At 45.7% G+C, this 23526-nt stretch overlaps 1 protein-coding gene across 2 annotated transcripts in view; it reads left to right on the forward strand.

Annotated features, from left to right (window-relative positions):
• Window positions 1-23131, forward strand: part of SART3 (spliceosome associated factor 3, U4/U6 recycling protein) — a 49132-nt gene extending 26001 nt beyond the window's left edge. Inside the window, exons 5-21 of one of the 2 annotated variants that reach the window (XM_060119731.1) lie at window positions 621-725; window positions 2456-2640; window positions 3710-3815; window positions 5328-5452; window positions 9590-9745; window positions 10442-10580; window positions 11070-11177; window positions 11869-11946; window positions 12065-12123; window positions 13082-13191; window positions 15777-15889; window positions 16810-16886; window positions 17478-17646; window positions 19319-19779; window positions 20317-20469; window positions 21309-21499; window positions 22177-23131. In XM_060119731.1, coding sequence (XP_059975714.1) covers window positions 621-725; window positions 2456-2640; window positions 3710-3815; window positions 5328-5452; window positions 9590-9745; window positions 10442-10580; window positions 11070-11177; window positions 11869-11946; window positions 12065-12123; window positions 13082-13191; window positions 15777-15889; window positions 16810-16886; window positions 17478-17646; window positions 19319-19779; window positions 20317-20469; window positions 21309-21499; window positions 22177-22339 — 2498 coding nt within the window. In that variant the 3' untranslated portion in view covers window positions 22340-23131. The remainder of the gene's footprint in view (window positions 1-620; window positions 726-2455; window positions 2641-3709; window positions 3816-5327; window positions 5453-9589; window positions 9746-10441; window positions 10581-11069; window positions 11178-11868; window positions 11947-12064; window positions 12124-13081; window positions 13192-15776; window positions 15890-16809; window positions 16887-17477; window positions 17647-19318; window positions 19780-20316; window positions 20470-21308; window positions 21500-22176) is intronic. The other variant, XM_060119732.1, reaches the window with a different exon arrangement.
• Window positions 23132-23526: the final 395 nt, after the last annotated feature.

Consider the following 23526-nt stretch of genomic DNA (forward strand, 5'->3'; position numbering starts at 1 on the left):
AGCCTGCGTGCCTAGAGCCTGTGCTCCACAATGGGAGAGGCCACCACAGTGAGGGGCCTGCGTGCCGCGGCAAAGAGTGGCCCCCGCTCCTCGCAACCAGAGAGGGCCTGCGCTCAGCAACAAAGACCCAGTGCAGCCAAAAATAAATAAATGAATAAACAAATTATTAAGACTCAGTTTTCCCAGCAGTAAAATGGGGAATAACAGTAGTTTCTGCCTTGTAGTATATTGATTGGAAGAGACATTCTGTGCACAACACTTATTAAGACATGCTTGGCATGTTGTAAATGCTTAGATAGATGCCATTGTTATTAATGTCCCTGTCACCTGCCTCATAGGTTTTTGACAAAGATTGAATGAGAAAATATATCAGTGCTTTGCAAAATATAAAATGCCCAGCCACTCTAGAGATATTATGACTTTAGTGATTGATCTTCTTTGGAAGCATAAGCCTTCTATGTGCTTGGTGCAGGTTTTAAGAATTGAATTTCTGTGAACTGGGCCAGGTTGTATAAGGTGGATGAAACGTTCTCGTGCTGATGCCTCACGGTGCAGTCCCTGCTTTCAGCCCGCCCTTTGGTGCGGGGGGCGGTAACTCAGGGGACCCTGGTGTCTTGCAGAGCTCTGGCTGGAGTGGCTGCATGACGAGATCAGCATGGCCCTGGATGGCCTGGACAGAGAGCACGTGTACGACCTCTTCGAGAAAGCGGTGAAGGATTACATCTGTAAGTTCCCTGCGGGCTCTTCCGAGGGTGTCAGGTGGGCTCATCTAGCATCACTCTCTGCCGCCGTGGATTGTACTGTGAGGTGTTGCTACCCAGGAAAGAGCATTCATCCAGCGATTGGAAAGATTGGAGTTCATTTATTATTATCATCGTGGTTTTCAATTGAGGCTTTAGGTTTTAAAATACAAGTAGAAGAAATATTTGAAGGAAGGAGGTGAATATACTCACCCCCACCATTTATCTGGCAGGGAGAACTTACCTGGTATTTCCAGATGACTAAAGGTTACCTTTTACACATTAATTGGATTTTTAGAAGCTTTGGATGGAAGGCTTTTTTTTTTTCCAGTACTACAAAACTTAAACTTTGAATTTTGACATTTTTATAGATTTATAGGAAATTGCAAAGATAGTACAGAGAAGTCCTATGTACTTGCTTGATCCAGTTTCCCCCAATATCTTATGACTATAGTACAAACTCAACACCGGGAAATGGACCTTGGTACAATGTGTGTGTATATAGTTCTGCGGTATTTTATCCCACCACTGCATCAAGATGCAGAATCTTCCATTACCTCGGAGATCCCTTGTCTGCTGGTCTTGACATTTTACCAGTGAAAGTGAAGTGTGGACGCCTTCCCTCCCTTAAAATCCCGTTTGATGGTATAACTCTCTAAATATTTTCTCTACATACATTGAGGACTATATCACACAATGCTATGGACAGAGTGTTCTTAAAAATTATTTAAAATGTTTCCCCATTTTTAATTAAATATCCTCTTTTCCTATCTGATTTTCCTCACTCCCTCTGTGGGCATTTCCCCTAGTGAGAAGCATAGACCCTCTGTAAACTAGACTAACCCTCACTAAGGGCTTCAGCTCCAAGAGCTAGTTCATTTCCATTTTCATTTTGCAGCCCATATGGCAGCTCTGTACTGGTGAGCAAAAACAGAGTAGCTCACAAACCTTAGCTAAGTTCTTGGAAATGACTTATTTCATTGAAAAAGCAAGCCTAAGGAAAACATACAGTAATTCTCATGTTGGCTTTATCTTTTTAGTATTTTTATTTTACAAGGTTAGTGTATCAGCATCAAAAATTATTTTCAGATCTCTGAAAAGTGACTTGATAGGCACAATATGTACAGTAAGAATCGACGCATTCCTAAAGAGTTTAATTCATTGGTCTTAATGCTGCAGGAGTGAGTATATAGAAGGTTTTAAAAGTGAAAGAAACAGGCAACCAGGTCTTTTTTGTTGTGTTTTAGAGATTTAAAATATCAGTAACAGGATTGGTGCTTTTAATTTTGTTTTTTCACTTTGATCAGAAGGCTTAAAAATGAATCAAGACTTAAAAGTTGAAAAATTCTAGGCTTCGCAGTCTTTCTGAAAAGTCACTCATATTTGTAACTATTTTCATTTAAATATTTACTGGATTTCTTCAATTTTAACAAATGAGCTCTGTAATCAGTCGTATTACATATTACCACGTGGCATGTACTGTTTATGGAGTCAGATCTCAATGGTTATACGTAGTAGGGCCATTAAGACAGACTTGCTTTTCGGGCTGCAGTGTTGGTACAGGGAACCTGGGATACTTGTTGGTGATGCTCTTCCCTTTCTCCATGAATGAGTACTTTTTTGGTGGGCTCATTTCTTCTGTTGTTCATCAGAACAAAAGTTTTGATGTTTGGGCATTTCATATCCTGAACTAATAGGACACTTCTCATTTTTAGGTCCTAACATTTGGCTAGAGTACGGCCAGTACTCAGTCGGCGGGATTGGTCAGAAAGGTGGCCTTGAGAAAGTCCGCTCTGTGTTTGAAAGGGCCCTCTCGTCCGTCGGGTTACACATGACCAAGGGACTCGCTGTCTGGGAGGCTTATCGGGAGTTCGAAAGTGCCATCGTAGAAGCTGCCCGGGTGAGTGACCAGTGCTTGCCTTGGCCACCCAGGGCTGTCCTCGTAAGTGGTCTTGGAGAAACATAGTTAGGCAGTAAATAAAATCACGAGTCTTTGTGGAGTAGCAAGAATGTCTTCTTTGACTAAAAAACAGATGACCCTACAATTTTTTACTGATATTTAAACATACTACTGTTTTAGTTACTGGTTCCGGGTGAGAGTACAAGGATAACGAAGTCATTCCAAAAAAAAGATTTTATATGTGTGTGTGTATACATATGTATGTGTACATATATATGTATATATATATCATGTCCCATAGTAACTGAGAGATTTAATCCCATCATAATTGCGTTTTTTAGACTAGACTATGATTTATAGAATTGTACAGTCCCCTCCCTAGTGTCTCTTTTCCACTCTGTGTGTGACCACAAAGTTGTTGTTGGTACACCGTGGAGCCCTCTCCTTAAGTTAGATCACTGTGGTTAAAGTAGCCCAGTCCCGTCTTGATTGTGTCCCTGTTGAGAAATGTGCGGTGGTGCTCTCCCCCTACCCGGACTAAGGTGTTGGGGCTGAGCCTCTGGCTGACACGTGTGGCTGTCTCGAGTGTCAGTCGTGACCCCACGTGGAGTCTGCTCCCACGCTCCCCTCGGTGTTCATGCACTTTCTGGCCACTGTACTTGTACTCTTGCCCTCCCTTCATCTGGGAGTCTGTTTTCCTCTCTTGCCAGCTCCTCCAGGAGCCTTTCCTTGATTCCCTCCCTTCATAACAAACTCACAAACTCAGCCCTGAAAACCAGCTTGAAGCAAGCGGCCATCCTTTGATACTTGTGAGGCTTCGCTTTTGTGATGCTTATGCTGTATCTTGTTGTAGTCATTTGGGTACATTTCTTAGATTCCTTCTTGCTCTCCCCTCATAAACACTTGCTAGGGAAAACATTCACTTTTGAGCCTCGTGCAGCATTTGGCACAATACCTCGTGTATGAGAGGCCCTATGAATTTTTTTAGTGTGAACTAAAGATGTGCTGAAATATTTTTTGAAGTAGGAAGAACCAGAGTTTGTCATTTACTACAAATTTGCTTCTTTAGCCCATAGCTGGCTTCCTTTCCCCTTTTGACCGGGAACAAACCTTTGATTCACAGCTGGAGAAAGTCCACAGTCTCTTCCGGCGACAGTTGGCGATCCCACTCTACGGTAAGAGAAAGTGACCCATCCACAGCCAGTCCTTCGTCGTTCTTAGAATGCTTTGGAGCATGTCACGTGATTAGGCCTTTCCCAGCATCTTGTGAGGCGAATGTGGCTGGTGTTCATATTCTCATTGGACAGTATCACTGTAGACAAGGCCCTGGGGAAAAACATATCTTGAATTGTTTATGCTCAAGTGGGTTATGAGGGTCAGGAGGGGCAGGACTAGAAGCAGACTTCCTGACCCCTAGTTTCCTATGTTAAGACATTGTCAGGGAGGCAGAGAGGGGGTCTCTGAAAGGAATAGGGAAACTGACCCCCTGTGTTTTCTGGGGGAACTTTATTGAGTAAGAGCTCCATTATGAGCATTTTCTCTTCAGAAGTAACCTCCATAACAGCGTGGGGCTTGTACGTGGGCTAATATCCTCCTCCTGTGGAGGTGAGCTGGTGGTCCAGGAGCGCAGTTGATTGGAAGTGTTCCTACCTGAATTTCTTGGGGCTTGGGAAGGAGTCTCCTTTTGTGTGAACATATTTTGGCAAGCCAAGCCTTTGAGCTTGAACATGAGCAGTGCTGGGAGGACTTCTGAGCATGGGAAGAATTGGGTGCTGCCATCTTGTTTGTTCCCCAGGTGTGGTTATGTGTTGCACACACTCAGAACCTCTGGCCAACTTTTTTTTTTTCTTTTTTTTTTGCGGTACGTGGGCCTCTCACTGTTGTGGCCTCTCCCGTTGCGGAGCACAGGCTCCGGACCCGCAGGCTCAGCGGCCATGGCTCACAGGCCCAGCCACTCTGCGGCATGTGGGATCTTCCCGGACTGGGGCATGAACCCATGTCCCCTGCATCGGCAGGCGGACTCTCAACCACTGCGCCACCAGGGAAGCCCCCTCTGGCCAACTTTACTTGAGCCCAGGTGTTATTTCTTTTTACTTCCTGGTTTATTTGGATTGGATTTGACAAATTATGAAGTGGCTCTCCAGTCGAATCCTTGGGTGACAAGCAGAAAAGGCTAGAGCTGAGCTGGCTTCTAGGTTTCATCTCACATACCAGTGTGAGGCAGTACAGCATGGTGAGCAGAGCATGAACTTGAGCCAGACTGCCTGGGTTCAAAGGCTCGTTCTCCTGTTAACTGTGGCCAGTTGATGTAACCCTCTGCTTATGTTTCCTGAACTGCAAAGTGGGAATCATGGTAGAACCGCCCTCGTAGAGTGGTGGGGATCGCATGAGGTAATGGATGTGAAGTGTTAGAACATAGGGAGCAGTAGGTAAGTGTGGTTAGAGCGTTGCTATTTCATTTACTCTGATTGATTAACTAGGTGGTAGGGCTGCCCAGGATGGTGCTTTGAGACGGAGTCTAAGACCAAGTCAGGGCTCAGCAGAAGAGCTCAGGATTCCATCAGTAAGAACCCTGTGGCCACAGATGTGGGAAGGGCCAGTGGCACCTGAGTCTCAGGGTTTACTCTGTGTTTGAGTTGATAAAACCCAATGGCAAGACCCACGGGGCTGAATCCATCTCTCACTAGATATGGAGGCAACGTTTGCAGAGTATGAAGAATGGTCAGAAGACCCCATACCAGAGTCAGTAATTCAGAACTATAACAAAGCACTACAGCAGTTGGAGAAATATAAACCCTATGAAGAAGCACTGGTAAGTGTTGGTCTCTTTTACAGTAAACGTCTCTCTACAGACTTTTCCCTAATTGATAGTTGCAAGTAAAACAGTATCTTTTAACATTTGTTTTATTGTGAAATATACTATAGAGTGTATAAATGTGTACATTCAGTTTACATCCTGATAATAAAGTGAACATCCATGTACCCACCACCCAGGTTAAGAAATAGAGCATTGCCAGTACCTTAGAAGTCTCCTATGTGCCCCTCTCCGATTGCCTCCTCTTCCCTCTCCCGAGAGGTAATCACTTTCCTGACTTTTGTGATAATCATTCCCTTGCTTTTCTTTATAGTTTTACAACCTATGAACGTATCCTTAATTAATATATGGTTTAATTTTGCTTGTTTTTGAACTTTTATATAATGAAATCATGCTGTATATTTTCTTTCTACATGTTTTTTGGGTTTTACTCATATTGATAAGTATAGTTACAGTCCATTTGTTTTCACTGCTGTAAAGTTGTCTGTGTATAAATAATTTTTTTATCCGTGTTCTTAGGTGGTTGGGTTGTTTCCAGTGTTTTGCTAGGAGGAGTAGTGCTGCTCTGACCGTTCTTGGACGTATCTCTTGGTACCCATGAAAAAGAGTTTCATTCCATTACGTCAGAATGGAATTGCTGGGTCCTGGGGTGATGCTGAACTGTTTTCTAGGCTATCAGCTGCTACTCCCGCCTGCAGTGTCTGAGAGTTTTCATTGCTCTGCCAACCTGGGGTATTGACATTCTTAAATGTTAGGCAATCTGATGGATCTGAAATTATAGTTTTAATTTGCACTTCCCTCATAACTAATGACGTTGAGCATCTTTTCACACCTATTGGCCATTCAGATTTCCTTAAAAAAATTTTTTTTTGAAGTGCCTGTTAAAGTCTTTGGCTCATTTTTCTTTTGGTTCGTCTTTTTTCTAATTGATGTATAGGAGTCCTGGGTCTTAATCCATACTTTTGGTTGTATGTATTACAGTTTTTTCCTCCCAAGTTTGGGGCTTGTCTTTTCCTTTTTTTTTTTTTTTTAGTGGCATCTTTTGAAGACCAATTCTTAATTTTAATCTAATTGGATTTGTCATTCTTTCCCTTAGGGTTTGTGCTTAATAAATCTCTCCATACTCCGAGGTCACTAATATACTTAGTTCTGTTTTTCTTCTGAAAGTTTATAGTTTTGTCATTCATCTTTAGGTTTCCTTCTGGAATGGATCTTCGGGTATGGTCTGAGGCAGGGTCCAGTTTCGTTTTTCCATATGGAGAGACAGTTGTTCCAGTGCTGACTTTGATAACTCCATCCACCCTCACTCACATGCTGCCCCACGTCTGTCATGGATCAGCTTTCCATTTCTGTGTGGGTCTATTTCTGGGCTCTCTGTCCTGCCCCACTGGTTTATATTACACTGTCATAATGATGATAGTTTTATAATTGTTTCGATCTTTGGTAGCATGAGTCCCATCCGTGTTGTTCTCCTTCAAGAGGGTCCTGGCGTTCTTTAGCTCTTAGTACTTCCATTAAATAGAGAATCAGCTTTTCAAGTTCTACTAAAAAAACAAACAAAAAAAACCTTGATTTTTTTTTTTTTTTTTTTTTTTTTTCCTACACTGCACCACATGCAGGATCTTAGTTCCCTGACCAGGGATCGAACCTGGCCCTTGGCAGTGAGAGCATGGAGTTCTGACCACTGGACTGCCAGGGAATTCCCTTGAATTTTTGATTGGAATTGCATTGAATCTGTAGATCAATTTGGGGAAGAATTTATATCTTTTAAATATTGAATCTTCCAATCTGTGAACATGGTATAGACCTCTGCTATTTAAGTCTTGTCTGTAAAGTTTTATAAATTTATCCAGTGTCTTGAACACATTTTTAGATGTATTTCTAAGTGTTTTTTTGATGCTATTATAAATGGTATCTTTTTAAAGATTTTCTTTTCTAGTTGTTTGTTCCTGGTATATAAAATGAAATTTTTTTAGTATTAATTTTTTAGTCAAACTTGCTCAATCCTTATTATTAATAATTTATAGATTTGGGGAGATTTTATGTGTTGACAATACACACACAATATTATTTGTAGATGGCATTTATTCCCCTTTCTTGTTCTTAGAGTACTTTTAACTTCATTTACCACCCCTCAGACTTACGCTTTGTTTTCTTGTATTTCTTGTCTTTTAGTTGACCCACAAGGCATCGTTATTAACGCTGCATTTTGCAGTTCCAGTTTGTTTACATTTACTGCATGCATTTCCCATTTTCTTTGTTCTTTCTTCTCACGTCATAGATCTTTCACCTGGAATCACTTTTCTTTTGCTTAAAGTCTGCCCTTTAGCATCTCCTGCACTGGATATTTGCGTGTAACAGATTTTCTCAGTTTTTGTTTGTTTTAAAAGGTCCTCACTTTGCTCTCCTTGAGAGTTAACTTCTCAGGATATAGAGTTCTAGGCTGACAGTTCTCTTCTCTAGGCAGTTAAATGTATCTTTTTGTCTTCTGGCTTCCGTTGTGCTGCTGAGTCAGCTGTCTAACTCTTGCTTCTTGGAAGGAAATCTTTGTTTGTTCTCTGGCCAATTTTAAGATTTCATTGGTTTGGTTTGATGTCTGGCAATTTCATTGCAGTAGGTCCAGATGTGGATTTTTTTTGTATTTATCCTGCTTGAGGTTTGTTGGGCTTCTTGGCTCTGTTTTTGGTATCTTTCATGGCCTGGTGAGTGAGAACCCAGGCTCTGAGAGATGGGCTGCCTCAAGTTTGAATTTTAGCTCTGGGATAGTACTTAGCCTCCTTGTGGCTCAGTTGCCTCGAATGTAAGATGGGTATAGAAATGATAGCTGCTTCCTAGGATTGTTGTAAAGATCAAATTCTTTAAATTTATTTATTTATTTATTTAATTTTTGGCTGTGTTGGGTCTTTGTTGCTGCGTGTGGCCTTTCTCTAGTTGTGGCGAGCGGGGCCTACTCCTCCTTGCAGTGCGTGGGCTTCTCATTGTGGTGGCTTCTCTTGTTGCGGAGCACGGTCTCTAGGTGTGCAGGCTTCAGTAGTTGTGGCTTGCGGGCTCTAGAGCACAGGCTCAGTAGTTGTGGTGCATGGGATTAGTTGCTCCACGGCATGTGGGATCTTCCCGGACCAGGGCTCGAACCCGTGTCCCCTGTATTGGCAGGCGGATTCTTAACCACTGCGCCACCAGGGAAGTCCCAAGATCAAATTCTTAATATTATCTCTTAAATTGGCAAAAGCTTAACCTTCCCTTAGCTTAACCACCTTCACTTAGATTTTGTTTGCAGTATTTCTTGTTTCTTGGCCAGTTTGTTGTTGATTTGCAAGAAGCTTTTTAAAAATATTTAATCTAGTATTTTCAGTGGCACAGTGTGTCTGGGTAACTGATTTTGTCATTATTAGTAGAAACTGAGTCTGTCCAATATCATCTTTCTAAGTTCAGAGCATGCGTGCTCTCTCTCTGGTCTACATGTGCTCCCTCTCCCTTTTTCACCTGTAAATGATTGGTATTTAGTTGCATTTCACACAGCTTCATTCATGAAATCCTCAGGCAGTTGAATTTCGTTTTGACCGTCAGCAGAGTGTGGCTGAGGAGAAAACAAGTTGAATAAGAGGATTTTGTTTAAAAAGAATTTTAACTGTATGCCTTTGGATCAGTAAACGTTGAGCATAGCCTCCTCCATCTCCTGCATGTACCTGTACTCTGGCAGGAGCTGGTATTTGGAGTGACGAACCTGAAATAGCACAGGGCAGCAAGTAACTTTGGTATGGTTGCATTCACCCCACTCAGTAGGCCACGAAAGTGATATCTGTTTTGAAAGGATGGTTAGCAGTGGTCGTTGGCAAAGGTGTTTCTCTTTCATTCAGTTCCTAATTGATGGGAGATTTAAATTCCCTGTGGTCTAGGGATGGAGTTTAAAAAGCGTTTACGGAGCCTTTGTAACTATTGCCATGAAGAGGCACTTTGGATTCACTTTCTGCTCATCAATTTATAGACCTGATATGCAGAGGTTCTGAGAGTGGGGATTGGTGATTCTTATCTTGTTGTAGCCGTTCTCACCCAAATTTACTACGGAGTTGTGTGTGCTTTCTGACAGTGTCACATAGTTCATTCCAATTTCATTGCCATTCTCCTTTGCCCCAGTTGCAAGCCGAAGCACCCAGGCTGGCTGAATATCAAGCATACATCGATTTTGAGATGAAAATTGGAGACCCCGCCCGCATTCAGTTGGTCTTTGAGCGCGCTCTGGTTGAGAACTGCCTTGTCCCAGACTTATGGATCCGTTACAGTCAGTACCTAGTAAGATAACCTACCTGTTCTAATCTCACTTTATATTTTACCAATTTAGGTTCCATTTAAAGAAAATCAGAAAGAGTGCCAGTAGTTAGCTGCATGCTGCTCCTCTCTGCTTGACTCACTAAGGAAGTCTCCTGGTGTTTTAAGTTACTTTAAACTGATAACTGTAAAAAAAATTTTGCATAGCCTTACTACTGAGGACTTTATAACAGATTAATTTTTCTTTTAATTTCTTATCATGGAAAAACATAAATACATAAATGTAGACAGATTAGTAAAATGAAACTGCAGTTAACCATCACCCAGCTTCAACACTTAACTAATGGCACTAGTCTAGTTTCATCTATAATCTTACGAGGTTCCTTACCTATTTTCTTCCCTTCCATGTTATTCTGAAGCAAATCCAGAAATCACATTTTGATGGTAAATATTTCAGTGTGTATGTATAACAGATTTGAATCGGGATCTAAACGAGATCCATACATTAGGATTGGCTGATGTCTCTTAAAGCTCTTTGATCTGTAGGTTCCCCTCTCCACCTCTCTCTTCTTTTCCCGCAAAACCCCTTGTGATTTTTCTGTTGAAGAAACCAGTCATATTAAGGAAATGTCTTTTGTCGGTCGTGCTGGGAATGTCTCATGGATGGTGAAGTCTTAACAATAAAATTTTCTCTCCTGACCCTGGCATTCTTTATCATAGGATCGGCAGCTGAAAGTAAAGGATTTGGTTTTATCTGTACACAGTCGCGCTGTTAGAAACTGCCCATGGACAGTTGCCCTGTGGAGTCGGTACCTCTTGGCCATGGAAAGACATGGAGTTGATCATCGAGTGATTTCGGGTGCGGATGTTTTTGTGGGAAGACTTCTAAGCTTTTTGTCCCGAGTCAGAAACATTGAGCTGTGACAAAAGTCATTAAATCAGCGTTCCCCAAGCAGTTACTTTGGGATATTGGGTATTAGTGACAAGAAGGGCTCTAAATGGGAGGTATGAAGTAGTTGTATTTTTTGACTTATTAGAACTTTTTAACGTCTTAATATTCATTGTGATTTTCCAGGGAGTCATGGTCTTTTCTCCGACTTACTTGACCTGGAGCACTTTAATGCAGGGCACCTTGTGGGGTGTGCCCTTTCTAGAACACAGTTCGTACACCACTGTAGTAGCCTTTCTTTTGAACATTTCTCTTTAGCTCATTTCACTTTGTTGCATCCCATTATTACTATTACTATTTAAGCCATATGGAATTTTATAGTCAGTAGCAGTTTTTATAATCATCTCGATAACTTCTTTTTGAATTGGCAACAAATCCTGGCTTTTTCTTCGACCCCAGTGACCTTCGAGAAAGCTCTGAGTGCTGGCTTCATTCAGGCCACTGATTATGTGGAGATTTGGCAGGCGTACCTTGATTACCTGAGGAGAAGGGTCGATTTCAAACAAGGTATTGAAGTTTATGTGTTTCCTATCAGAACTGAGTTTTTCCTTAACATGTGTTTTGGTAGGATGTCCCAGTTGCCCAAATATCTCATGGTGGGGCAGGTGATATTGGTAACTTTTTTTTTCTCAGAAATTTTAGCTGTTTCAGTTTGTAACGAATCATGCCGTTTATTGTAAAGGGAGAGAGTAATGGTCCTTACGGTTTACACTGGCTCCTGCCAACTTCTTTAGTCTCATTTCTCCCTTCTCTCCCTTCTGTGTATCCTAAATAGTTCTTTACGTGGGACTGCTGTGTTCCTTTTAAATCATTGAACCTCCATGGGATCCCCTGCCTTCCTCTCTCCTCCTTCAAAAAAGAAAAAAAAAAAAAAAAAAGAGCGACCAGAACCACACGCCCCCACCCCTAATTGGTGCTTGCTTCCTCATGCAGGGGGCTTTTAGCCATTCTGCTGGCTCGGGGAGACCCCCTCTGCTGTGGTCCGGCACATGGCGCCCTTGTCACCTTTGTCCTCGTACAGTCTGTGATGTGCTGTCTTCCTGTATCTGCCTCCCTCCACTGTGTGATGAGGGCAGGGACTGGCAGTTTTATTTCCGTGTCCCCAGCATGCCAGGGAGCTTCAGTATAGGATTGAAAAGAACAAACAAGACGTGGCATGTGGCTTCCTCGAGCCGAACCTCTCTGCACTTTCTCACAGACTCCAGTAAAGAGCTGGAGGAGCTGCGGTCTGCATTCGCCCGCGCCTTGGACTACCTGAAGCAGGAGGTGGAGGAGCGTAAGTGGGCCTCCCGCCTTGGCCGCTCGTGCTGCCTGTTATGCTCCGTGTACCTTTTTAGTTAGAGGCGATTTGCCTCTCAATTACTTTCTGATTTCGTCTACTTCTGTTCTTCAAGGTTTCAGTGAGAGTGGAGATCCAAGCTGCCTGATCATGCAGAACTGGGCTCGGATTGAGGTAAATGTTTTTGACACATTGTCCGTTTCATCCCCCTTTGAGGGACCTTTGTCCGATAGTGTGACCGAAGCTGAGTCGGGATCCCAGGTGACGGTCTAGGCCCTGTAGGGATTCATGTTTATTTCCTTGCTCGACACACATTCGTTTCTGTCTTAGGGAGAATCCTAGCTCCCAGCTCGAAGTTGCGCAGCAGCTGTCTGAATGCCAGGCACTCACTTGTGTGTTACTTCTTCCCTTCCCGCGCTGTGCCCCATTGATGAGCACGTTCCCAGCATGAGCCGTTTGCCAGGCCTTTCCCTGTGTGCCGGGGGACGAGATAAACCCTGTCCCTGTGCTAGTAAGGCTTTAATCTAGTGTGGAAGACAGACAGTTTCACAAATAATCAGAGGATATAATGAGTTGAATGGTATTGCTGAACCAAGGACCCCAAGGTGAGTAAGACGTGAACCCTGCCCTTAATCAGCTCGTAGGATTGTAAAATTCTAACGGTTTGTCCTCTAGGGGAGAGTCAGGTATCTGGTAGTTGGTGGATGGGATGGTTGTGTTGAGACCACGTTAACGACGCAGCAACTGCGGCTCAGAAGTTAAGAGCCGGCATCTGCTCCTCGATCCATCTTTCTTTCACGGCCTTGTCCTTCAAATAAAACACTTACAGTTAATAAAAAACACCTGGCCAGTACTGTCGTGAGTGCCTGTGGGCTCCCAAGTGTGGTTCTCGAGGTGAACATGGGCAGACAGCCTGAGGCTTGTCACTGCAAAAAGGCTGACATGCTTGGGCCGGGCTGTTATCATGGGGGGTGGCCCGGGAATGTCCAGGGAGTTAAGTAACGCTGATAGTTTTGGGGTGAGTTTTGGGGTGGGAGGTTTTTAGCCATGTGCATCTGAAGTGTGTTTTGTAATGAGTGTCACCATCATAAGGTCTGAGTCCTCTCCTAACTCAGTCTGCTAATGCGTGCAGGCTCGCCTGTGCAATAACATGCAGAGAGCCCGGGAGCTCTGGGACAGCATCATGACCAAAGGGAACGCCAAGTACGCCAACATGTGGCTTGAGTATTACAACCTGGAAAGGTAACTGGTCGGGGTTGGGGGTGGTGCTTGTCAGGTGTGACCCGCCTGCCCCCTGCCTCTGCAGCCTGGGCCTGCTCCGTGCAGTACACTGCTTCTCTTTACCGTCCTGTCTCTCCTCGGTGGCGGGGGTTTATGGGGCAGGGCTATAGAGAACCAAAGGTAATATTCTGTGCCTGGGCTCTTAGAGCCATGCATTACTTTTTTTTTTTTTTAACATATTTATTGGAGTATAATTCATTACTTTCAATTTTTTGGTTTTGATTTTTGGACATGAATGTTTTATTTGACTTTTGGGGGAGCTGTTTATTTTTTATATTTGCTTTGTCTATAAAAGTAGGAAATACTAAAAAGCAGAGAGGAAAAAACGCAAGTTTTTTTGCAGTGATAGGCCCGCACACAACCACCGTTAGTTAATGGTTTGGGTATGTTCTTTGAGACTTTCCTATGCTTAAATTTTTAAGAAATGATGATGCAGTTATAGTATACACTTTCTAAACCTCTAAAATTATTCTAAATAATGTTTATAACATGGAGAAGGTATAAAGAATATGACCAGCTTTTAAATTCAGTATATCTTGGACATTGCATGTCTATAAATACATCTTTTTTCTGTTCTGAACATTTTGTTTTTTTTACCCCTGATTTAAAAAATAGTATGTGCTCAAGTTAAAATTGAACATTTAAAAAAATGTGAGATAGAAAGTAAAAGTCTTAAAATCCTTCCCCAGAGAAGATCACTGTTAAAACTTCTTGAATATTCCTCTAGATCAGCAGTTCTCAAATGTTTTGGTCTCAGGACCCCCTTTATACTCTTAAAATTTGAGGACCCCCCCAAAAGCTTTTGTTTATGTGAGGTATATTTATTAATGTTTACCATGTTAGAAAATAAAACTGAGAAATTAAAAAATATTTTTATTCATTTAAAATTCACAATAAATTCATTACATTTAACATTTTTATGAGAAAGGACTGCTTTCCAAACTCCAAAATAATGCAGTGAGAATGTGGGCTGGTTTTATACTTTTGTAGATATCTTTAGTCTGGCTTAGTAGCAGACAGCTTGATTCTCACGTCTGCTTCTGCGTCCCCTCTGTTGTGACGTTTTCATTGAAGAATATGAAGGAAATTTGGCCTCACACAAATAAGAGGTTAGGAAAGAGAAGGGGGTATTTTTCAGATAATTGCAGATACTCTTTTACACTACAGCAAAATTTAACAAGTCATAGTCATTTGCATTCTGGAATCTGAAGCCATATCAATGAACTTTTCACTCTGTTGCATTAATATCCATTGGTCTGTTTTGCACTGAGCAGACCTTTTATCCACACGATTCCGTGACATGCGTTGTGTGTGTGGAAAATGCTGACTCATTAAGTCCTGCAGCTCTTCCAAATATTGATGCGTTTCATTATCCCATTTGTTATATCTGCACTGATCTTTGTAGAAAAGCCTTATAAGTAGGAAGCTGTCAGACTCATGGTGACAGATACAAATTTTCCAAAGCTCTAATTTTCACTTGAAAGCTCCAGTCTTATCACCGTCAACAAAAACTCTTAAGTGGTTTTCCTTGAAGTTATAGCCTCACTTCATTAATTTTTGAAAATGTCTAGCAAATACCCAGGTCTGAATCATCATAGTTTTTGTCACTCGGCTGTTCTCTCAAGTGAAAATGATGTTCCATGAAAAAAAGTAACTAGTCCAGCTTGCAACTCAAACAGTAACCCATTATCTTTGCTACAACCATTGTACTTCAGTATAAAGAGGTGCTTTGGTGTGTGCATCCCATTTGTCACACAGAATATTAACAAGGTGTGCACTGTCTTGATTTGTGCTAAGAGCCACTGTAGCTTTTGCACTCTCAGTGCAAATGTCAGCACAGTGGAACAAGTCCAATAAATGTTTCGGTATTATTATGAAAGTAGTTTTGACTTTGCAGACCTCCTGAAAGGGTCTTAGAGACCCTCAGGGGTCTGAACTGCTGCTCTAAATTTTTTCTGAGTGTCCTAATACGTATTTACAATGTTTATGTATATTTATAAACAATTTTAAAACAGAAACGAGAACATAGCATCTCATAACGGCTGGGATGAACCGGAAGTTGCTTGTTTAGATACACCGTCCTGATGAGCAGTATATACACTGCCATGTCAGCGCAGGAAGATCTGACTATAGGCATGAAATCTGACCGTCCTGTGTCAGTGACTCTCCCCTCGAGTGGGACCGTGTTCTAGAATTTCTCTAGGGACTTTATCAAGTCACCCACAGCTCTTGCATCCCCCCATGCGTTGCACATGTGAATGCAGTAAAGGCAGAACGCCTGGCTGGGGACCACTGTCCCCAGGTGCGTTTTCCACTAGCACTGACTTGCTAAGGGAAAGAGTGGCTTAGAAGAAAGCCTTCATTTTTGACTAGAGGGGCTCTCTGGGAAAAGGAGAAAAGCATTAAAAGTATCAGTAGCACAAAGAGCGTGGCATTTCAGAAGCGGTGGGCTTTGATGCCGTGATGTCAGCTGTGTGAAGACAGCCCTCCCTGTGCGCCTTCCGCTTTGTGTTCTGGTAGCCCCAACTGCCTGTTTTCCGCCTTAGGGCCCACGGTGACACTCAGCACTGCAGGAAGGCTCTGCACCGGGCCGTCCAGTGCACCAGCGACTACCCAGAGCACGTCTGTGAGGTGTTGCTCACCATGGAGAGGACAGAAGGTGGGGACCTCGGCGCGCTGCCTCTGGCTTGGGGTCTGTCCCTTTTGCCATTTGGTCTCGGGTCTGTAGGCTTAAGGACAGACTGTGTTTACGGCTTCAGCCCCTCAAGGGGCCTCTCTGATGCGACCGTCACGCGGTGCTCGCCAGTGAGAGGGGGGAGTCCTGCAGCCCTCCTCAGACTCCACGTGCCAGGGGGCCCGTGACGATACTCTAGCGCAGGCCTCTCAAGACTCTCTTTGGTGGGGGCTGTTGTGTGCGGCATCCCTGGCCTCCCTCTACCCACTAGGTACCAGTAGCACTTTTCCTGCCCCCAGTCCCGACCACCAGAACCATCTGCAGGCGTTGCCAAGGGTTCCCTGGGAATCAGGAGAGACTGTGCTCCAGCGCAGCGCCGAGAGGCAAACGGCAAAACGCGCTCCCTCGTCACGTGTGCCTCCCTTGTGAATTTCAGAGCCTCAGTGTTCAGTTTCCATGGGCGTTAGTCTGGATTTTGGGGGTATGAACCCCTCAGAACTGGAGATAGACATACAAACAGCAACAACAGTAAGAAAAACAGCCCAGCATTTATCATTGCAGGAGCTCTTAAAATCTTTCGGTCTTAGTACAGATGTCTTGTACCTTTTGCATTAGAATGTTTTCATAATCTTTGCTACAGAGAGCCCATAAAAGAACCTATTCTGGTTTTCAAGTCTCTTTTCTAAAAGAGAACGGATGTTCTAAACACACCTGGAAGGACTATTTGAATTCTGAAACTTGAAACCTATAGAAATGAAATCTTCTTAAAATGGGGAGCCGATTCTCCAGTTGTTACTGTTTGAAGGAAGAGCTTTCTTCTGGAGGTGTGGGACAGTAAGAAAATTTTATATTATTATATCCTTCAAAATCTGAAGAAGTGAAAGTTTGCTTCTCTTCCTCTCAAGGTACTTTAGAAGATTGGGATATAGCCGTTCAGAAAACCGAAACTCGACTGGCTCGCGTTAATGAGCAGAGAATTAAGGTAACGATGCTCTTTATTTCAAGTCTTTGAACCTCTGAAAACTATTTTGACTGTGTTTGGAATGAATGTTCCTTGTCAGAACCTTTGGGGTCGTCCTGAGAAATGTCTTTTACTCAGAGTATTAACTATGAAATGTTTGAATCAACGTTTAAGCCTGTCACCCTTTTAGATCGGCTTAAAACTTTAGCCCCAACAATAGATACAAATCCAAAACAGAAATTTTGGCCCTAAAGGTTATTGGAATAGACGAAGAAGCTAAAAGAGGAGCCTGACATACTTCGCCTAGCGATTGGAGCATGAACACCCCCAAATAAATCAGGGCCTCAGTTTCATAGATTTTTTTTCTTTCTTTTGGTGAGTCATCATGGGGATCTTGTGAGACATACCGTAGACTTGAGATGCGGCTCCCAAGAAGCCTGAAGAGGCTGGGGCTCGGCTGGGGAGATTGGGAGCAGCCCTCCTCCTCTTCCTGGTCTCCTCCCTTCTCCCGGGTGGTGGCCATCCTCCCTGTGCCCCCACCTCTTCCATCACGAGTCAGTAGACTTCATGTAATCGCCACATCCAGTGATGCTTCATATCCCGATTTTCCAGGCTGCGGAGAAGGAAGCAGCCCTTGCCCAGCAAGAGGAAGAAAAGGTTGAACAACGGAAGAGGGCCCGGGCAGAGAAGAAAGCGTTGAAAAAGAAGAAGAAGACCAGAGGCTCGGACAAGAGCAAAGCTGATGAGGATGATGAGAAAGAGTGGGGCGATGATGAGGAAGGTAAGGCCTGGTAGGACTTCCCGGAGCTCCAGACAGGGCACAAAGCAGCACGGAGAACTTTCTTGCATTTGAGAATAAGTTGCTTGCGAGGTGCCCACCACCCTCCCTGTCCCTGCCTGCCCTCTACGTGGGTGCCGTCTTCCCCGGCTTGACTCCAAGGCCCTGTGCCAGGTGCCACGCCATGTAGACACACCCCTGCCCATACCCCCTGGGCTTCGCTCCCTACCCTGTTGCTGACACCACCGCCCCCTTCCTGAGTGGTGCCTCCTCTCCCTCCGTGGGCTCCCACACCCCACCCTGTCCCATCACTCCCTGAGCATGGACACTGCCTTATCCTCAGGCCCTGGCGCCCCGCACTGCTGCTGCAGCCGGGCCCTGCAGTGACACCAGCCTTACTTGTCCCCACCTGATGGTTTTGACAGGTAGAATTTTCCAGCCAGTGTTTCTGTCACCCCTGCCATTTCAGGTGTGGGCAGGTGTGGGTGTGGGTCAGATTTGTTTCAGCAAAATCAGTCAAGGTAAAGAATTGTCTCTAGACACTAAAGGACACTAAACATTTTTCTAGTTCAGAGTTGTCAACCTGAGGGAAATAGTAATGGAGTCATTGTTCAGTTGACCAAGAATTTCTCCCCGAGTCTTTTTGGGGCCTTCAGAAATGACCGTGGGTAGCTCACTGCGCTTTAGGGCTTCTGGTTTAGCAGGGGAAGGCAAACGGGACCTGTGACTGCAGTGATGTGTAATAGGGACTCGGGGAGATGTAGGTGTGAGTCATGGTGGAGGCCAGGGAAAGCACTAGGGGGTCAGCGGCCTGCAGGAAAGACTTCGTGGGGAAGTGACGCTGCACCTTGGCATCTGGGGGAGGAGTGACTGACTGTCAAGTGAGAAAGAAGGGAAGGGGCAGCCAGCTAGGGCCAGCAAGGCACAAGGCACAGAACAGCCTGGTGTTTTCTCCGAGCAGCAAGTGTCTGGCTTTGGGCCCTGATGTATGGCAGAGGGCTGGGTGGTGGGGTGGGTGAGGCTGGGGCAGCAGGCAGGCCAGCAGACCCAGTCAGGGCGCCCTGGAATGCAGCGTGCCACGGTCAGGCTCCATCGGGAAGGCAGTGGGAAACTGATGGGGAAGGTCTGGAAGTAGGGGGCCCTCACCAGTTGGGTTCCAGTATGGTCCCCCTGGAGGCAGTGGGAAGAGCGGGTTGGAGTAGAATGTTGTTAAGTTCTGTTGAAGGACACGACAATCGTGAACATGGGTAGGAACTGTAGCACTTTGTACTCCTTCCAGGGGTTGCCCGGGGAGCACATACTTCAGTGTCACCGGAGGTGCTTGTTTACACGTGGTCCCCAGGCTCTATCCTCCCCTCGCTGCCCTGGGCTGTCTAGGATGGGGGTCCTTGGGATTTGCCAGCCCAACTTGGAGACCCACTGACCTCTCATATGATTAAGCATGGCCGATGAGGACTTAGGTTATCACTTGCACCTGAGTTCGTCCCCTCACACGAATGTAACGGGGGCCCAGAAGGGAGTGGGATGAGTCGGGTGGGTCAAGAGAGACCTGGCAGAGGGCGGGGCGTATAGGGGGAAGAGAGCCCTTTCCCTGCCAGCCGCTTCCCTTGCACAGCTCACCGACAGGAAGGGGCGGTTAACTAATCGTCACTGCTTTTCTCCTGACCTACTGTAGAGCAGCCTTCCAAGCGCAGAAGGGTGGAGAACAGCATTCCTCCCGCTGGGGAAGCTGAAACGGGCCCAGAAGTCGACCCTGGCCTCTCTGGGAGCAGCGCCCCTGCAGCCGCAGAGCCTCCCTCTGAGCAGAAAGAGCAGCGGGCGGCCGCCCGAAGGAGGGATGCGCCCAAGGTGCTGCACGACAGCAGCAAGGACGGTGTCACCGTCTTCGTCAGCAACCTGCCCTACGGCCTGCGGGAGCCTGCCGCCACGCTCCGGCCGCTCTTCGAGGCCTGCGGGGATGTGGTCGAGGTCCGCCCCATCTTCAGCAACCGCGGCGACTTCCGGGGCTACTGCTACGTGGAGTTTAAAGAGGAGGCGATGGCCCTGCGGGCCCTGCAGCTGGATCGGCAGGCCGTTGAGGGGCGGCCAATGTTTGTGTCCCCCTGTGTGGACAAGAGCAAAAACCCAGACTTCAAGGTAGGTTTGTGGAATAAAGCACGCCTTTATGTAGGGCTGCGGTAGGACGGGGTAAGCGCGCTTTTCCCGCAGCAGCTCATATTTAGAGTACACGTGGAACATTTGTTAAGAAGGAAACTTCCGCGTTAACCAGGTCCGTTCTGTTCTGAGCTGTTTCACTGAGGTATCAACTCGGGGCTGGGTCACTTCGAACGGGCATTACTTGACACAGGACGGTACAGTTAGGAACTGTGTGATGGCTGCTTGCCGTTGGATGGTTAGGAGTGACGGGGGACTCTGCCAGGTGTTTTGTATGTTACCTCATTGCGTTGTCACCCAGGCTCTGGGAAAAGTGGCTTCACTTGCCATTTTACACAGGAGGAAGTGGAAGCTCCGAGAAGTTGAGTGACTTGCCCAGGGCGAGTTAACAGTTCCCAGCACCCGGAGCCGGCTCTGGGCTCTGGCTGGGCCAGGCCTGCGGACGAGGCCTGACCCCGCGTCGTGGGGAGCTGGGTTGGGCCTCGGGTCATGATTTCCTCTCCCCACTCCTCCCTGTAGGTGTTCAGGTACAGCACTGCCCTGGAGAAACACAAGCTGTTCGTCTCGGGCCTGCCATTCTCTTGCACAAAAGAGGAACTAGAAGAGATCTGCAAGGCCCACGGCACTGTGAAGGACATCCGGCTGGTCACCAACCGGGCCGGCAAACCCAAGGTCAGCGTCTGAGCAGACGGCAGTTGCCTCCCGGAGTCTGGGCGAGCCTCTGTTCAGAGGTTACTTGGTTCTAGAGTGGGTTCTGATCTGTCTACTAGGAAGCAGACGAGAAGTTAACAGAAGGATAGGTGCACTAGGCTCTTTTTCCATTTGGAGTCAGATGAACCTGTATGCGGCTCATTGTACTAAAAAGAATAGGGTGTTTGAAGAAAAACTACCACGAATTAGCAGGGGCTCCAGTGCAGCTCCCAGGCTGTGGGACCTTGGGGTGAGGTGCCCCCCTTTGCAGTCTCTTCCCTCCTGCCTGGACCCCTCTTTTCACTAGGCCTCTGGCCATCTCCCCAGGTCCCTGCACTGGCTTCCCCCTTACCACGTCCTCCCCTTCTCTGGTCCCCTCAAACTCTTGTGAAATCCTTGACCACGTTTTGAGTAGTTGTTTAAGAAGAGTTTGGTTGACCTCTCAACCCCTGCCCCATTTATCCAGGTTAATCGAGATTTGAAGAATATGAATAAGGGCGTCCCCAGGCACAAGGACATTGGGGCTCACCTGTGTCCAGGACACCTCATCCATTTGCTAGATTTATGCTGGTCCATCTCTCTCCTTCCTTTCTTTTTTTGGCTGGAGCAAGCACAAGATGCATTGAACTTAAAAAGCTATTTGAAGTTAGTCAGTTGCAGAAATAGGGAGGGAGACTAGTGCTGTGAGACCTATAGACAAAGGATGGCGGTGGTGGGGAGGGAACCCAAGGGTCGGGGGCCCACCCTGAACCGGCGGTGGACCTCAGGGAGGAGGTTGTGCCCTGCAGCACTCACCTGGCCGGGCTTTTGCAAACTTTCAGGGCCTGGCCTATGTGGAGTACGAAAACGAATCCCAGGCGTCTCAGGCCGTCCTGAAGATGGACGGCATGACGATCAAAGAGAACGTCATCAAAGTGGCTATCAGCAACCCGCCTCAGAGGAAGGCTCCGGAGAAGCCAGAGGCAAGGAAAGCCCCGGGGGGCGCCATGGTGCCGCGGCAGATCTACGGAGCGTAAGTGTTGTGTGCTCGTTGGTGCAGACTTCGTCCTGGCCTGCACCACGGTGACTGAGTTTCCCCTCAGCGCAGTGAGTTCAGACGGAAGGTCAGGGCCTGGCGTCCCTGGGGCGCTCACGCTCGTTCCCAGGGCAGGGTGTCTGCAGCAAGTCCACGCTGAGGGCCAGTCTGGAAGTGGGACCCTCTCTCGTGTTCGCCGGTTTACAACGGTGATTTATTTATTTATTTGATTATTTTGATTAAGACAGTGATTACGTTAAAGTCCCCTTTGGCAGGTGAATCCATATGTGTAGGTTCCAAACCTGACAGCCATGTGCTTGCCGTGCTGATCTATATCTCCACCTGTAATCCAGATAGAAGCTCTGTTCTCACCCGCCAGGGATCAGGCAGCAGGGTGCGAGGTTCTTTGGTGAGGTCTGCAAGTTTACAGCCATTTTCATCCACCCTATGCGTGACAGTATTACACAGGCATGGCCCTGGCCAGAATTATGGAAAAGGCAAAGTTGGTTAAAGTGATTTTTACCTAATAGCCGAAGTCAGGGAGAACAGGGCTCGTCTTATTACCCTTCTTGTTTCTTGTTTTTCACCTTTTACCTTGGGGTGATCTAAGACCGTCCTGGCTTATTTTCATCAGTTGTCGCCTCAGAAGGTCCGTGCATTGTTTGCTCTTCCAGGCGGGGGAAGGGGAGGACCCAGCTCTCTCTGCTGCCCCGCGCCCTGCAACGCCCAAGCGCCACTGCGGCCCAGGCTGAGAACGGCCCTGCCCCACCGCCGGCGGCCACCGAGGTACCCAAGATGTCCAATGCCGACTTTGCCAAGTTGCTTCTGAGAAAGTGAGTGGGACTGTGTGAGAAGGGAGATGCCTTACTTGATGCTGGCCGGGAAGATGCCCGGTGCCCAGCTGCGCCCTGGCTGTGCAGGACCCAGTGCAGCGCCCGTGACCACACGCTTGCTCTGGTTTAGGTAGGACGGGAAAAGGGTGTCCAAGGAAAAAAGAGGCTTTAAGTGCTCCCTCATATTGAGGGCGAGAGGACGAAAACGGTCACTCCACAGGCTGGGCGCAGGGTGCAGTTTCCTAAGATGTGTCTCAAAGAGTGAGAAACAGAAGTGAAACGTGAACACACCGTTTTGAGACCCCCTTGTCCAAATATTTTTGGCCACCTCTGGTCCCCTTTTTATAAGACACTTCTCTTACACCCTGCACAGCACATGTGCCCGTCACTCTTTTAATTTTTAAAAGACAAAATGGCAGATGTTAGTAATTCACCAGAATGGCCTATTTTAGTAAAGGGGTGGGGGCAAGGGGCATCACATAAAAAACATCTGATGGGCTTTTGTTCACGGGGGCTGTGCATTTTTATATTACGTATTTGTAAATGACACGTCAACCCACTGTTTTGTTTCCTAAAAGCAAAATACTTGTGACATTTTGTTTTGTATAGGAATTCTGTGCGCCATCTGCTATGGATGTTTTTCTTTGCCTAGTGACTAGTGAACTGTGTTCTTTGTCTAAATATTGAGTTTCAGCCCTTTGGTTTTGTTTAAATAGCATTGTCAAGTGCAAACTTAATTCTCCCCATTTAGCTTTATTAAACTGAAGTTCTCTTAAAAACTTCTTGTCGAAAGGTACTCAGCTGTGCATTCAAATATGTATTTTGAAATGGGTGTACCTTGGTTTACCTAATGGGTGTGTAAATAGAACTTTTGTAAGTCAAATCCGCTTGGCACTTTGATTTAAACCATTTCTGCTGTGATATCTTCGGTTTAAAACTTCAGTTTACAGCAGTTTGGCGCTTACAGCTTTCAAGCTTTTTTACCCACATCTTTGATCCAGTACTTATTGCTTTGAAAGTGACATTGGCAGTTCAGTAGGGAAACTGACTTTATAAAAGGCACTCTGGGGAAAAAAATCGGAATTCTTTCCTATGTCATGAAAATCAGCTCATTTATCTGTTTCTAAAGGTTTTATGCATCATTCAGGCTTTCCTCTATTTTTTAACTTAACATTTTTAATGGACAATTTG

The sequence above is a fragment of the Mesoplodon densirostris genome, chromosome 15, assembly GCF_025265405.1.
Source record: "Mesoplodon densirostris isolate mMesDen1 chromosome 15, mMesDen1 primary haplotype, whole genome shotgun sequence".
Classification (NCBI taxonomy): domain Eukaryota; kingdom Metazoa; phylum Chordata; class Mammalia; order Artiodactyla; family Ziphiidae; genus Mesoplodon; species Mesoplodon densirostris.